At 42.1% G+C, this 14836-nt stretch overlaps 1 protein-coding gene across 2 annotated transcripts in view; it reads right to left on the bottom strand.

Annotated features, from left to right (window-relative positions):
* Positions 1 to 14836, bottom strand: part of fndc1 (fibronectin type III domain containing 1) — a 316339-nt gene that overhangs the window by 186275 nt on the left and 115228 nt on the right. For both annotated transcript variants that reach the window (XM_068044773.1, XM_068044774.1), the window contains one exon: positions 13624 to 13692. In XM_068044773.1, coding sequence (XP_067900874.1) covers positions 13624 to 13692 — 69 coding nt within the window. The remainder of the gene's footprint in view (positions 1 to 13623; positions 13693 to 14836) is intronic.

Below are 14836 nucleotides of genomic sequence, written 5' to 3'. Positions count from 1 at the left end.
TGCAGCAGTTCAAGAAGGCAGCTCACCACCACCTTCTCATGGGCTATTAGGGAAGGTCAATAAATTTTGGCCCAACCAATGACACCCACATCCCATGAACGAATACAAAAAAGTGGGTTCCTCAACATACTGATCTACAAAACCATATTGAACACATTCCATGAACTTGTCCTTCCCATTATTACTGCAAATTTAGTTTGTCTGGTTTATAAGAAGATTAATATCCCCATGGTGAATGCATTACCCTTGCTACGTGCACCTCTAATTTCCTAAAACAGCATATGACATCATTACCCATCTCTCACAGGGTTAAGAGTCTTTGGAACTCTCCCTCAAAAGGCAGTGAAGCAGAGTCTTTGAATATTTTTAAGGCAGAGGTAGATAGATAAGCAAAGGGTGAAAGGTTGTCGGGGGTAGGTGGGAATATGGAATTGAGGCTACAATCAGATCAGCCATGACCTTGTTGAATGGCAGAGCAGGCTCGAGGGGCCAAGTGGCCTACTCCTGCTCTTAATTTGTATGTTCTTATCAAAAAGTTGTTAATTTGACTTTTTAACCTTCCCTTCCCTCACCAACCTCTTGTTCATCCACAGTTCTGCTTTAGAACTTGATAAATTATTTGTCTTTTAAGCACGATTGTATTATACTGACAGACTACTTTTACTACCAAAATTTGAAAAAGAAAATCCCCATGGGTTTACTAAAAGACAGGCAGTTTACAAAATGTAAATATTTGGTTGAAGATCCACTTTCATTACAAGATTATAAACAATGTCAGGGAGGAGGACGGGAGATTTCCGCTGTGCGCTATGTGCAGGAAAAGCATCAACACTTTTTTGAAGAACATGTTTATGATTAAACTGCATAGCACAGAGGAAATCTTCTGCTGTAAATTATGAAGATTCAAAACAGATGAACAGCTTCTGATCTGATGTTTTCTCTACCTAAAACGTATAAAGATGTTGATTTTTGTTTATGCTGTGTATAGCAGTGAAAGAGCAAGAATGAACACATCATTTCAAATATTGAACCACTCTCTTCCATGTAATGCATGTTTTATATGTAACTTTCAATTATTCACTATACAAGCTAAATAAAAAGCAATTCACATATCAAAACAAAAGTAATTTCCAACTCCTAACTGAGAGAAGTCTTCACCAGTCCCACTTCTGCCCTCAAATCAACTGGAATTTACAAATACATTTTCTCATCCTTCTCATTCCACTCGCCCAAGTTTCAAAAAGAAAAATCAGGCATTGTTCTCCTTATCCATTCATTTCAAATGGCAATTCACTCTCTCAGCTCCAATGCAGGCTCTGACTTCTGATTTTAAATATCCTTTCCCTGCATCTTTCCCATTAAGTAATCCCCAATTCTAAAGCAGCAGTAGGAGCTTGGACTGAAGTTGGAAGTCAAGAAAGAAAGTTATCATCCAAGTATCATAATGCCAGAGTAACAGAGCAGAACAGCTGATAGAACTATGTTGGTGTGGTGCTGCTTCTCGATCCACTATCATCTGAGAAATTGCTCCAGTGGGAGGGGGAGGGAAATCAACCAAGAAGGTAACCAGAGGGAGGATATAAAGAACAAAGAACAAAGAACAAAGAAAATTACAGCACAGGAACAGGCTCTTCGGCCCTCCAAGCCTGCGCCGATCCAGATCCTCTATCTAAACATGTCGCCTATTTTCTAAGGGTCTGTATCTCTTTTCTTCCTGCCCATTCATGTATCTGTCTAGATACATCTTAAAAGACGCCATCGTGCCCGCATCTACCACCTCCGCTGGCAACGCGTTCCAGGCACCCACCACCCTCTGCGTAAAGAACTTTCCAAGCATATCCCCCCTAAACTTTTCCCCTTTCACTTTGAACTCGTGTCCTCTAGTAATTGAATCCCCCACTCTGGGAAAAAGCCTCTTGCTATCCACCCTGTCTATACCTCTCATGATTTTGTACACCTCAATCAGGTCCCCCCTCAACCTCCGTCTTTCTAATGAAAATAATCCTAATCTACTCAACCTCTCTTCATAGCTAGCGCCCTCCATACCAGGCAACATCCTGGTGAACCTCCTCTGCACCCTCTCCAAAGCATCCACATCCTTTTGGTAATGTGGCGACCAGAACTGCACGCAGTATTCCAAATGTGGCCGAACCAAAGTCCTATACAACTGTAACATGACCTGCCAACTCTTGTACTCAATACCCCATCCGATGAAGGAAAGCATGCCGTATGCCTTCTTGACCACTCTATTGACCTGCGTTGCCACCTTCAGGGAACAGTGGACCTGAACACCCAAATCTCTCTGGACATCAATTTTCCCCAGGACTTTTCCATTTACTGTATAGGGTGGACCCCAATATTTAGGTCCACACAGGGACACAATTTTCCATTTTTAGATGTGGGTATGCATAATAGCCATAATTTGAAATATTCAGGTAAGGTGACTTCAATAATGAAGCTAATATCCACCTTAATATATTCATGTCAGTGACTGCAAGTTAGTAACAATGAAAGACAGTAAGGTCTGCAGTGTTTCTCAATTGCCCAATCTGTTGATAACTGAACAGAATATCCAAACCGTGTAGAGTTGCCTCTTTCTAACCATAGTTCTGTATTGTGACCCATGGTCATTCACCTAGATTTCTCAAATAAAAATAAAACAATTTTCAATCATGTTCACCAGTTTATTAAGATAAGAAATGGTTACAATGATTTAGGGCAGAGAGAGAAACCTTCTCAAAGGGATTAAAGGAAATGAAAGAGAGGAACTGATCTATAAAAAGAGAAATACTTTCTTAGGCACTCTTAAGGCAACATTAATGCATAATCTGTTATTAATTCCTTATCTGGATAAATTTTATACTTAGCACACATCACAGTCATGTATATGTCATACCTTAATTATACTGCCTCATGGTGTGCGAAACATATCACAGGATAAGTCTTTCTATCACATCTAACTGTGACATAGAAACATAGAAAATAGGAGCAGGAGTAGGCCATTCAGCCCTTCAAGCCTGCTCTGCCATTCATTATGATCATGGCTGATCATCCAACTCAGTAACCTGTTCCTGCTTTCGCCCCAAACCCTTTGATCCCTTTAGACCCAAGAGCTATATTTAACTCCTTTTTGAAAACAGACAATGTTTTGACCTCAACTGCTTTCTGTGGTAGCGAATTCCACAGGTTCACCACTCTCTGGGTGAAGAAATTTCTCCTCATCTCAGTCCTGAAAGGTTCACCCCGTATCCTTAGACTATGACCCCTGGTTCTGGACTCCCCCACCATCGGGAACATCCTCCCTGCATCTACCCTGTCAAATCCTGTTAGAATTTTATCGGTTTCTATGAGATCCCCCCTCACTCTTCTGAACTCCAGCGAATATAATCCTAACCGACTCAATCTCTCCTCATACGTCAGACCCGCCATCCCAGGAATCAGTCTGGTAAACCTTCGCTGCACTCCCTCTATAGCAAGAGTATCCTTCCTCAGATAAGGAGACCAAAACTGCACACAATATTCCAGGTGTGGCCTCACCAAGGCCCTGTATAATTGTAGCAAGACATCCCTGCTTCTGTACTCGAATCCTCTCGCTATGAAGACCAACATACCATTTGCTTTTTTAACTGCCTGTTGCACCTGCATGCTTACCTTCAGTGACTGGTGTACGAGAACACCCAGGTCTCACTGCATATTCCCCTCTCTCAGTTTATAGCCGTTCAGATAATAATTTGCCTTCCTGTTTTTGCTACCAAAGTGGATAACCTCACATTTATCCACATTATACTGCATCTGCCATCACACTTTAATGATTGTTTAGTTAATGATTTTGATTTACTCAAGTATCTAATTGCCACAAAACATACAGGAAATGTTACCACTTCCAATTACAAACAATGAACCCACAGAAAAGCAAGCTTAAAATTATTCATATAAAAACAGAAAATGCTGGAAATAGTAGGTCCAGCAGCATCATCTGTAGAGAGAAACAAAGTTAACGTTTCAGGTCTACGACCTTTCATCAGGACTCGTTGGACCTGAGAGAATGGAATGTCGCATGCTCAAAGGGAGGACAAGTTAGAGTGAATGAGGGGAGCTGAGAAATTGCAATGGCTGATGTCACACCAGCAATTCACAATGAAAAGATCAGGAATCGGTAAGAGGCCAGAGAGGGGGGGCGGGGGGGGGGGTTCAGGCGGAGGAATATTGGAGATGAGTAAAGGATTCGCTGTACGGGTGGAAATCTTCAGGCGCGGAAGCAAAAAAGAAAACAAAAGGTATCATGAATACATGGCAAGGGGCGAGATTGGAAGAAGGATCTGGAGGGGTGTTGGTATCCATGTATTGTTAAGCTTGCAGTCCTTCATAACTGAAAGGGAGAAAAAAGTTTTTGTTAAAGTGGCGGACAAGACAAAGGATGAAATAAAACTGCAGACCAGAGCAGCTTTGAGATGGAGTATGTCACTGCTGCTGAAGAGTAAGGTTGAGAGTGTACATGTGGCAGCATTGGCCATTGAGTGTGGATCTCAGGATGCAGTGATAGGCTGGTTCAAGGACTGCTGAACATCTTGAATATCTGTAATCGTGGGTGGATCTAAAACATGAAGGGTGGAATTTCAGTTAGAATCCACGTGGAACAAGTCAGAAGTAGTGACAGTTGCTGTGAAAGCGAGTTTTGGTGGTTACCTGATCAAATATGAGAAGGGAAATAGAAAGCAATGAAGGTGAAAGATAGAAGAAATAAATAGAAATACTGTTGGAGACAACTGCAGACCTTCTTCAAGGTCGATATTTCTAGAAGCAAAGTGGTAGTGACTTAAACACTAATACAAAAGCAAAATACTGTGGATGCTGGAAATCTGAAATAAAAATAGAAAATGCTGGAAATACTCAGGTCAGGCAGATACTACTTTTTCATTGTTTTGGTTCATTGCTATTTGACGAACATGAAATATTAGCCAATCAATTGGAAGTGTGACATTTACTTTGAAGATGCAACAGAAAGGGTAGATAAGGGCAAGGTTGTAGATGTAATATACTTGGATTTTCAAAAAGTCTTCAATAAGGTACTGTACAGTATACTCATTACTAGAGAAGAGCATGTGGAGTTAGGAATAAAGTGACAGAATGAACAGGAAGCTGGCTAAATAAAACAAAAAACAGAAGGATTAAAGGTGGAAGGTGGGAAGTGGTCCACATGGGTTGATGCTAGGACCACTACTGTTCATTTACTGAACCGTTTACTGAAATGAATTGAAATCAGCTATCGGTAATGTAATTTCAAAATTTGCAGATGACACTATATTGAGTATAGTTAATACCAAGAAGGATTGAGACAAAATACAAGACGACGCTAACAGTCTTGCAGAATGTAAATGTAAATGGCAAATGAATTTCAATATAGGTAAGTGTGAGGCAGTGCATTTTGGCAGTAAGAATAAGGAGGCCACCTAATCTTTGGAAAGTAAGAAACTAAATGGGGTAGAGGTGCAAAACCATCTAGGGTTACACATACACAAATCATTAAAAAGCAACACAGGTTAACAAAGCCATAAAAAGTGCAAACAAATTCATTCCTTGAGGAATTAAAAGCAGATATTTAAAAACAGAGAAGTTAGGCTAAAGTTAAATCGAATCTTGGTTAGATCACATTTTCTGAAGATGAGGGTCCGGCTGCGGGCTGGAAGGTGGGGGGAGAGAAGAGACCCTGCCTTGGCCCTCCGTCAGACCCTGAAGCCATTTCATGATGAGCAGACAATTAACTGCCCACATATCAGGGACACCATCCCTTTCAGAGGCGAGCTCCTGTCTCCAGAGCTGCAGTTTTATAGTCAAATGCAACAGTCCAACTGCATACAAACAAGGTGCCATAAACAACAAATGACAGTTAATCTGCTTTTTGAGAGTGCGCGCTAAGGGACAAATGCTGGAAAGGAATTTTTTAGGATACTTTACATCCACCTGTGCAGGAAGATAGGAACTCAATCTAATCTCATCCAAAAGACAGCACCTCTGATAGTGCAGCATTCCTTTGAAACCATGCTGAGGTATCAGTGTAAGATTTTGTGCTGAAATCCTATTGTGAGGCTTGAACCCAAAACTTTTGACTCAGAGGTGAGACTAACTGAGCCAAGTTGAATACCACATCTAGTACACTTGTGAAAGAGTGAATTATGAAAATTTGACGCCTGCTGTTACGAACAGGCGAGAAAGGGGTCTAGGGTTCCCTCTCAGCCTTTGCCTGGTTTAACCTCAACAGGGTTTAATTTTAAAAACATTGTTTTTAGCTCCCCCTCCGTGAATCCTTGCTCACTGCTTTCCAATTGTAAGGCAAAGAAATCAAATCAGACAGGTTTTCTTAGATTTAAACAAGAAAGGTGGAAGTTTATTAACCTTAAACTCTAATTTGGTTAACGACTACGCGACGTGACCATGCTAGCATGCATATGCGATAAACGCACGCAGATAGAGACAGAAAAAGTAGAAAGAATAAAGAATAAAGGGGCAAAGTTTGAGGCAATAGCTGGGTTTCTATTTACTGTCTTGAGTTCAATGTGGAGTCTTTGGTTGCCGGTAAGTCTTGCTGTTTGTTGCGGCCCAGTGCACGCTTTAACTTGTTTCAATGTAGGCATCTTTTTTCTCTTGAGGTTTAAGCAACTTTAGTGGGTCCGGAGGCTTGAGAGAAAGTGAGGGAGAGCCAGCCAGTAGAGAGGCTCTCTTGTTCCAGGTTCAGTTGCAATATGTAGTGTCTTCAAACTGTCCTGTGAGCACAATTCAAAACTACAAGTTGGCCAGCAGGTTAGTCATATGACTAACTGGTTTAACCACTCCTGCGTTTGTGGATTCTCCATCTTAGCAGACACTGGAATGCAAGCTTTCTACACCTTCAATGTCTGATGATCCAAAATCCACTTGGGTTAACTGGACCAGGGAGTAGTTGCTTTGTCTCCACAAGCACCGTATCTTAGAATGCAAATGTCCTCCAGCCAAATGTTTGGTGATCTCTTTAAGCAAATAATTTCTTCACTCCAGCAACAGTTTAAAATTAATGTTCATACGACAAAATTAATATGCCTCATTCTTGGCAGGTGGAGGTCTTCATGACACCTGCCCATTTACATTTGAGATTTTTTTTAAAAACAGGTAACAATTTGAAATTTTTATATGGATCATAATTCACAGCATGGATATCAGAAATTTCACAGAGACTCTGCTGTGGCATTGCTCACAGATACTGGTCAGGAACAGATAGCCAGCAATGGACCTAGAAGACTTAGGGTAGGGTTCCAAGAAACTCATTGAGGCTTAAACAATTGTCTTTTGTCTCACATATCAATAAAGGCCAGGATCGCACTGCAGATACAGCAACAGATAAACAGATAGAGTAGACATTTTCTCAGAAACCAAGATTTACAGATATATAAAATCCCCATTTATCTGATTGTAATACACATCCAAAAATGCAAAAACTACATCAAGGAAGACATTTTCTGTCAGTTTTGATGAAAGGTCACAGACCTGAAACGTTAACTCTGTTTTCCTCTCTGCAGATGCTGCCTGACCTGCTGAGTATTTCCAGCATTTTCTGTTTTTGCTTAAATGTTAAGATTTTGCCTTATGTGGAAAAAATTGGACAGGGCCAGAAAACGGGCACAGTGATCGTGATGCGGGATTACTCAGTACCTGTTGCTTCTGATGCAGGCAGCACACAAACTTTTTGCTGCCTGCTAATTTAAATGATTGCAGCATGCAGCCAGTGCTAAGTATGTTGTTGAGTAGCTGCACACCTGAGCAGGAAGTGCAAAATCATGAGGCTGGCATGAGTTAAAGCCAGCCTGCACCTCTTAAAGGGGAGGCACAGTGTGGCTGGAGCAGATGCCGAAAGTCATCCTTCAAAGTGATTTTGAGGATGGAACACTCAAAAATGGCGCAACTTGGCAGAAAGCAGGCTCCAAGATTTTCCAACGTTGTCCAGGAAGTCCTGATGCAGGAAGCGGAGAGGAAGACAGATGTCGAGGAGGCCCTCCAGAAAAGCTTTGTGAAGGCAGTGAGACCAGATATCTGTAGCAGTCATTGCCAGGAGACTAGGCCCAATGACCTAAATGCAGTGCCTCAAAGTTCAATGACCTCAACGTGTGGTCAAGGTCAGTAAATGCATCTTTAAATGCCATATCCTACCAATTGCACCACAAGCCTCACACACTGCTCCAACGACACTCATACCAACAATCTCTCTCAATCAGAACCCATACTTCAGATTCATAGCTTCGCTCTACTCTCTCTCACCAAAAGTCTCAGCTTGCACACACTGCAGTTACTCAACCATGGCAGCCACATCACCCACACACATTGTACTACACACAGATACATTTCTCTTTTTCTTGCAGGATGAGTTGATGCATAACTAGAGTTAATTGCACTTAACCCGAGGGATCGGCACAGCTGCATGTCCTTACCCTGACGGAGGAGTCGCTGGTTGCCATCATTGGTGTGGCCATCACTGAGGCTGTGCTCAGCAGCAGGACTGAAACCAAAGATGGTGGTATATTCATACCTAATCCTCCTTCTCACATCCCACCTATCCCACATTTTACAATCTCTGCTGATTTACAAGCTGCAGATGGTGTAAGCTTGTACCTCTTACTTTCCCTCCTTCACAATCCTACCCTTTTGCCTTTCTCCTTTCAAATACTCAAAAACTGCAACTTGGCCAGGCAGTGATGGCGGAGGGAGAACTGGAAGAGAAGGAAGACAACGATGAAAGAAGAAACACCATCATTTGCAGCCACCAGCTTAGATACTGACAGTGTGTGCACTTTAAAGGATAGTGCAGAGCTGGGATCTACAGATGGTGAGACATCAGGCATGAATAGCTTGCAGACAAAATAGAGGACAAGGTTAGCATAAGGTGCCATCTTACCAAAGGATTCAGGCAAATATATTTATGGGATGGCCTACAAAAGGCAGCTGATGGTAATGCACAATGAAATACCTGGTGAAGTGGCAAGGCCTGTCAGAAATCTTGCAGTCAATGTAAAGGAGCATGGAACAGTCCAGCACCAACTTTGCACAGGACTTGGCAAAGCCCATTCGTGCCAGCATGCAAGCGGTGGCCAACTCCATTAGCACACCTTGCAGACCCAAACATGATGCAGCATCTGATGACCAATTCCATTGTGATACAAGTCACCCGACATCAAAGTGCTGCCACGCAAGCTCAGACTGCTGCCATTATGGCTGCAGGTAACAGTGCTCAAAGGGGCTTTCACGGTGTCACAGCCGTCCAGCAATCTGTCCTCCAACAGATTATTAGGATTGTTGATGCACCGCCGTGGCAGAGTGGCAGTACCTCCGTGGAGCACGAACCTGCTGTTCTCTCGCAGGAGGACGGCATTCATTCTCCCACCACTGCCATTCCGCCTATGTCCTTGCAGTTGCCTCTCAGACAGATCACTCAGGTTGCTGCCGTTCATTCCCAGATGTTGCAGTCCGAAGCCTTTTAGTGTCCAAGCTGCTTGAGGTCATCCTGAAGACCATCTGTATTCTCCCCCACTGAAAATAAGAAGCCTTCCACCAGTTATGCTGCAGCAACTGGGGTAGCGCTGCATAGGAGCACGAGGACAGGGAAAGGCACACAACATACAGGCACTAAAGGAATGCATAAGTGTGATCAGTTGGCATGTTTTAATTTATAAATTTCATTTGGAATGTTTATTTTGTGGTGGCTTTTATTTTTGCATGAAAAACAAGAAATGCTGGAAATGCTCAGCAGGTCCAGCAGCATCTGTGGAGAGAGAAGCAGAGTTAACGTTTCAGGTCAGTGACTTTTCATCAGAACTGGCAAAGGTTAGAAATGTAATAGGTTTGAAGCAAATAAAACAGGGGTGGGGCAAGAGATAACAAAAGGGAAGGTTGATAGGACAGGGTCACAGAGAATAACTGACCAGAAGATCATGGAGCAAAGTCAAACGGTATGCTAATGGTGTGTTGAAAGACAAAGCATTAGTGCAGAGAGGGTATTAATGGGCAGAAAAATGAACAGCCCAAAGCACAAAAATGAAAAAAAGTGGGCAGGCACATGGAAAGAAAAATGAATGATGAAACAAACTAAAATAAAATATAAAAAGAAAAGAAAAGAAAAGCTGAAAATAAAAAGGGGGGGGGCCTGTCATGCTGTGAAATTATTGAACTCAATGTTCAATCCGTTAGGCTATAGTGTGCCTAATTGGTAAATGAGATGCTGTTGCTCAAGCTTGCGTTGATCTCCACTGGAACACTGCAGCAAGCCCAGGACAGATGTGTGGGCATGAGAGCAGTGGGGCATGTCGAAATGGCAAGCAACCGGAAGCTCGTTGTCATGCTTTCGGACTGAGCAGAGGTGTTCCGCAAAGCGGTCACCCAGTCTGCGTTTGGTCTCCCCAATGCAGAAGAGACCACATTGTGAGCAGCGAATACAGTATACTAAATTGAAAGAAGTACAAGTAAATCATTGCTTCACCTGAAAGGAGTGTTTGGGGCCTTGGATAGTGAGGAGAGAGAAGGTAAAAGTGCAGATATTACACCTCCTGCAATTGCATGGGAAGGTGCCGTGATGATCTTCTAGTCAGTTATTCTCTGTGACCCTGTCCTATCAACACCTTGCCTTTTGTTATCTCTTGCCCCACCCCTGCTTTATTTGCTTAACACCGTTTACATTTCTAACCTTTGCCAGTTCTGATGAAGGGTCACTGACCTGAAACATTAACTCTGCTTCTCTCTCCACAGATGCTGCCGGATCTGCTGAGTATTTCCAGCAGTTCTTGTTTTTGTTTCACATTTCCAGCATCTGCAGTATTTTGCTTTTATTTTATTTTTGCATTGTGGCCAAGTAGATGATGGTCAGTAACAGAGAGAAGACAAGATATTGGACTGTTGGTGAATGGGGAGTTGGGGTTGCCACAGTTAGATGTGTCGATCACAAACAGCCCAGCCAGAAAGGGGCTGTGTTGGTTGCCACCTCTGTTCTTCCTCATTCTCCTCAGCTGTTTGCCTTATAGCTGGTAGCAAGCACTATGCCCCATGACAGCAAGGTTATGCAGCACACAACAGACCACCATGAATCTTGACACCCACGCCAAATACTGCAGGGCTCCTCTAAAGTGATCAAGGCAACAGAAGCGTTGTTTCAGCAACCCAATTGTCTGTTCTATCACACTGCATGCAGCAGCATGGGTTTCAATGTATGCATATTGCCTACAAGCTTGTGAGCTGCACACCAGAGTCATGAGCCATTTCATCAAAGGGTAGCCCTTGATGGCCAGGAGCTGCCCATTAGTTTGGCATCGTGGCTCAAATGCAGATGGCACAGCAGACTGCTGCAGAACCAAAGCATCATAAATGCTGGCAGGATACTGCAAATTAACCTGCAGGAAACACTGTGGATGGTCATATACCAGCTTGACATCAAGGGAGTGGAAACCCTTTTGGTTGAAGTGCATCTCAAGAGTTGACAGACAGTACCCACAAAGAAACATGCATGCTATCAATGGCACCCTGCACTGTGGCAAAGCCTACTTCTTTCTGGTAAGAAAGAATGAAATGCATTTAGCTCTTAGAATACAAACCCTCAGTGGCCTCCCTTATGCAACATTGGATGACAACTGGGACAGTGCTGCAGTGGTTAGCACTGCAGCCTCACAGCTCCAGCGACCCAGGTTCAATTCTGGTACTGCCTGTGCGGAGTTAGGATTAGTATAAATGGGTGGTTGATGGTCGGCACAGACTCGGTGGGCCGAAGGGCCTGTTTCAGTGCTGTATGACTCTATGTTGCAAATGTCACAAGGCTCATAAAAGTTCTGGACCATGGTCGCCGATACAGCCTCGCCCTGTTTTTCGTGGAGACTGCTACAAAGAATCCTTTTCTCTTCTCGGATACTGATGTAGATTTGACATCAGTTTAAGTCATTACTGTTTAGTATCTCTGTTGATTAAGCAGGAGCCCCAAACCAAACCCTTGCACAGGGCCCCTCACAGAGGGTTTCCAGCTCTGGTTTAACATATTCCTAGAAATGTAATCGTAACGTTTGATCATGTGACACCACTCATGAGGCTTAATCACATAACATTTTCTTACTGTTTGCTAATGTTCCAGCGCCTAAGTATCACCAAGCCCTGAATAAAATATTTGAGTTTGTTTTATGGTGAGATGAATAACATTTTGTAAATCAAAGAACATAAAACTTTTAAGGATAAGAAATAGTTAAATACTTGAGACGTTTCCACAATATCGATCGCAAGTTACATTTAACTTGAGTTTTTGTGTATTCTAAGTCATAAGATTGTACAAGTTATAAACAATAATTAAACCAAAGCCAAATCTAATGCAATTCCCAGACTCCCATGCCCCACCACTGAAACCCAGCTTCAAGGAGATGAGGTTCAGTCTTCAGGAAGAAACATCAAAACTCCCAGACTCTTCTAATAAAACACAATACAACCGCACAGATCACAGGCCTTGGTTTATTTCTCTCTCTCCTTCAGTTTGTATTTCTCACTCACTCACTCCCTCCCCAGTTTGTTTCTCTCCCCAATTTGTGTATCTCACTTCCCCCTTTAGGTAGTTTCTGTCTCACTTCCTCTCTCCCTCACTTGTGTTGATCTCCGCAGTTTGAGTCGCTCCTACTCTCTTTCTCTCTCCCTCCCTCTCCAATTTGCATTGCTCTGAGGACTTTTGAAGTTTCCAGGTGATTTTTCATTGGCCCCAATGCAATCATTAACAAAATTGGCAAGAAATGGTAAGTTCTACATAGCAGGCTGACCAGCAGGTACTAGACAACATGAATAGGTTGTAAGCCACCACAGCCAGGGTACTATGCATGTGGGTACTCCACGTACAGGGGCCATTTCCCCTATGTTGCCACCAGAAACGTCCAGAAGACCAATGGCCCAATCAGAGAACCCCCTACTTTGGAACTCTATCCTTGCAAGGCAAATGCCGTCCCTGGCACTGGAGACAGGTCTACAATATGGTAGTGCTGATTCTATGGCCTGGGCTCCTTTCAAGCACAGCTCCTCATAGGAGTGAAGGACCAGCGAATGTACCCTTAAGAGATTAAATTGGTTTATAACTTTCCTTCTACTCTGCTTATGTCTGCAAGAGGACTTATTGCAAATAAAAGGTTCTGCTTCAATAAATAGTTTTATATTTAGGACTGTTGTTCAGAACTGTAAAGAACAAAGCAAGAGCTAGGTACATTTCTCCAAATTGACCAGGGGCACCAGTGCACAATCCTCGCTGCCTGCTGAGGATCAGCAGGGATATGCCAGCATTCACTAACTGCTCAATGAGTCAAGAAATAGTGTGTCATGGACAACTATAGGATTAGGAGAGAACGTGGAACTTTTTCAAATATGATCATAAAATTACTATTTCTTTGACTTAGCACAGAATTAATGGTTAACACCAGATGATTTTCATGTAGCTTGCCTCTAGATGTCAATTAAATGGAATCAGATCTGAAAATGCTGCCCAATCAACTACGCTATGTATTAAGAGATGTGATCAATTATACATTCAAAATAATCCCTCCCACAAGCATCTTCTGTTTTTAGCCCAGGCTGGGATAGAAATACTTGTGAACGCACCTGTGATAGTTTCATTGAAAGTTTGTGGACCCATACCAGAAATCCCATCTAACCTGGTCCATTTTCTCTCTGAAAACAAAAGAAAATAATGCAGTCCTTTGTTACAAAAAGTGACTTTGTAATCTGAGAGAGTTTTTAAAAGTAATGTGAATTTCTAACAGTTCATAACTTCATCACTCACTTTGTGCCTATTGTAAAATAGTAATTTAGATGTGACTGATTCTTTGATGTATTACCATCTGGCTCTCAATGATTAAACATATCAGTTAGGAGTTCAGATAATGGCCTAAGGAATAAAAGCGCTAATTAGTTTGGTACTAAGCCAAACAGTAGAGGCTGTCCCAGATTCAATCACCACGTTGTGTTGTTAGCTGATGACAACCAGAGCAATATTTGGAGTATTTATGAGCGGGTGGGGGAAAACAGCCAGTGGTTCCCATCCTCATTACCATCCAGTGACCTTGTGGAAAAATGTGCAGACATACACGTGAACATTAGATGTCTTGGCCATAAAGCTCCCACCAGTTAAATGACCTGGCGACACAATCTGTCAGGAATCAGTGCCTTCAGGAAAGTGGAGTGATAATTGGGGAAAAAGTCAACATTTGCTGAGTTGGAGGGAAAGAATCACATGGGATAAACTGAGATTGGTCTCATCACATTCGAAACAGCGTGGAGATACATGTAATATAAGTAGCACCCATATAATGCATTTTACCCATATTAAGTCATGGCAAAACAGTGAATCTTTCATACATACATATTTAATAAATCTCACTATGATATCACTAAGTAACACAGAAGGAGCATCTTAACATCTGCTGATGCAAATTCATGGCTATGACAAGTAACATTTATTTCAAAAATGATGCGATTCAAAGTATGCAGACAACACTTTAATATGTAAACATGAAGAAGCAAGAGTGTATGGGAAAACAAATGACATATGATTCTAGAACCTTTTCAACGACCATCAGGTTGAAGTGTTAGGTTGGAAGTTCATTTGCAACTAATATATAAAATGTGCAAGAAAAGTGTCATGCCAAAAGAGAGAGAGAGACATAATAAAGAAGTGATCAATAGAAATAATTTATTCCAAACATAGAATTTATCATCTGGTCATAAATTTAATGACTATCTCCAAAACAATTAAAATGGGTATAGAATATCAACAAGCAGTCCATAAATCTAGTACTTTCAAGTGCTAAAGTAT

The sequence above is a fragment of the Heterodontus francisci genome, chromosome 13 (genome assembly GCF_036365525.1).
Source record: "Heterodontus francisci isolate sHetFra1 chromosome 13, sHetFra1.hap1, whole genome shotgun sequence".
NCBI lineage: Eukaryota > Metazoa > Chordata > Chondrichthyes > Heterodontiformes > Heterodontidae > Heterodontus > Heterodontus francisci.
Note: the sequence above shows the minus strand (reverse complement) of the source record. Positions and strands in the feature narration are given on the sequence as shown.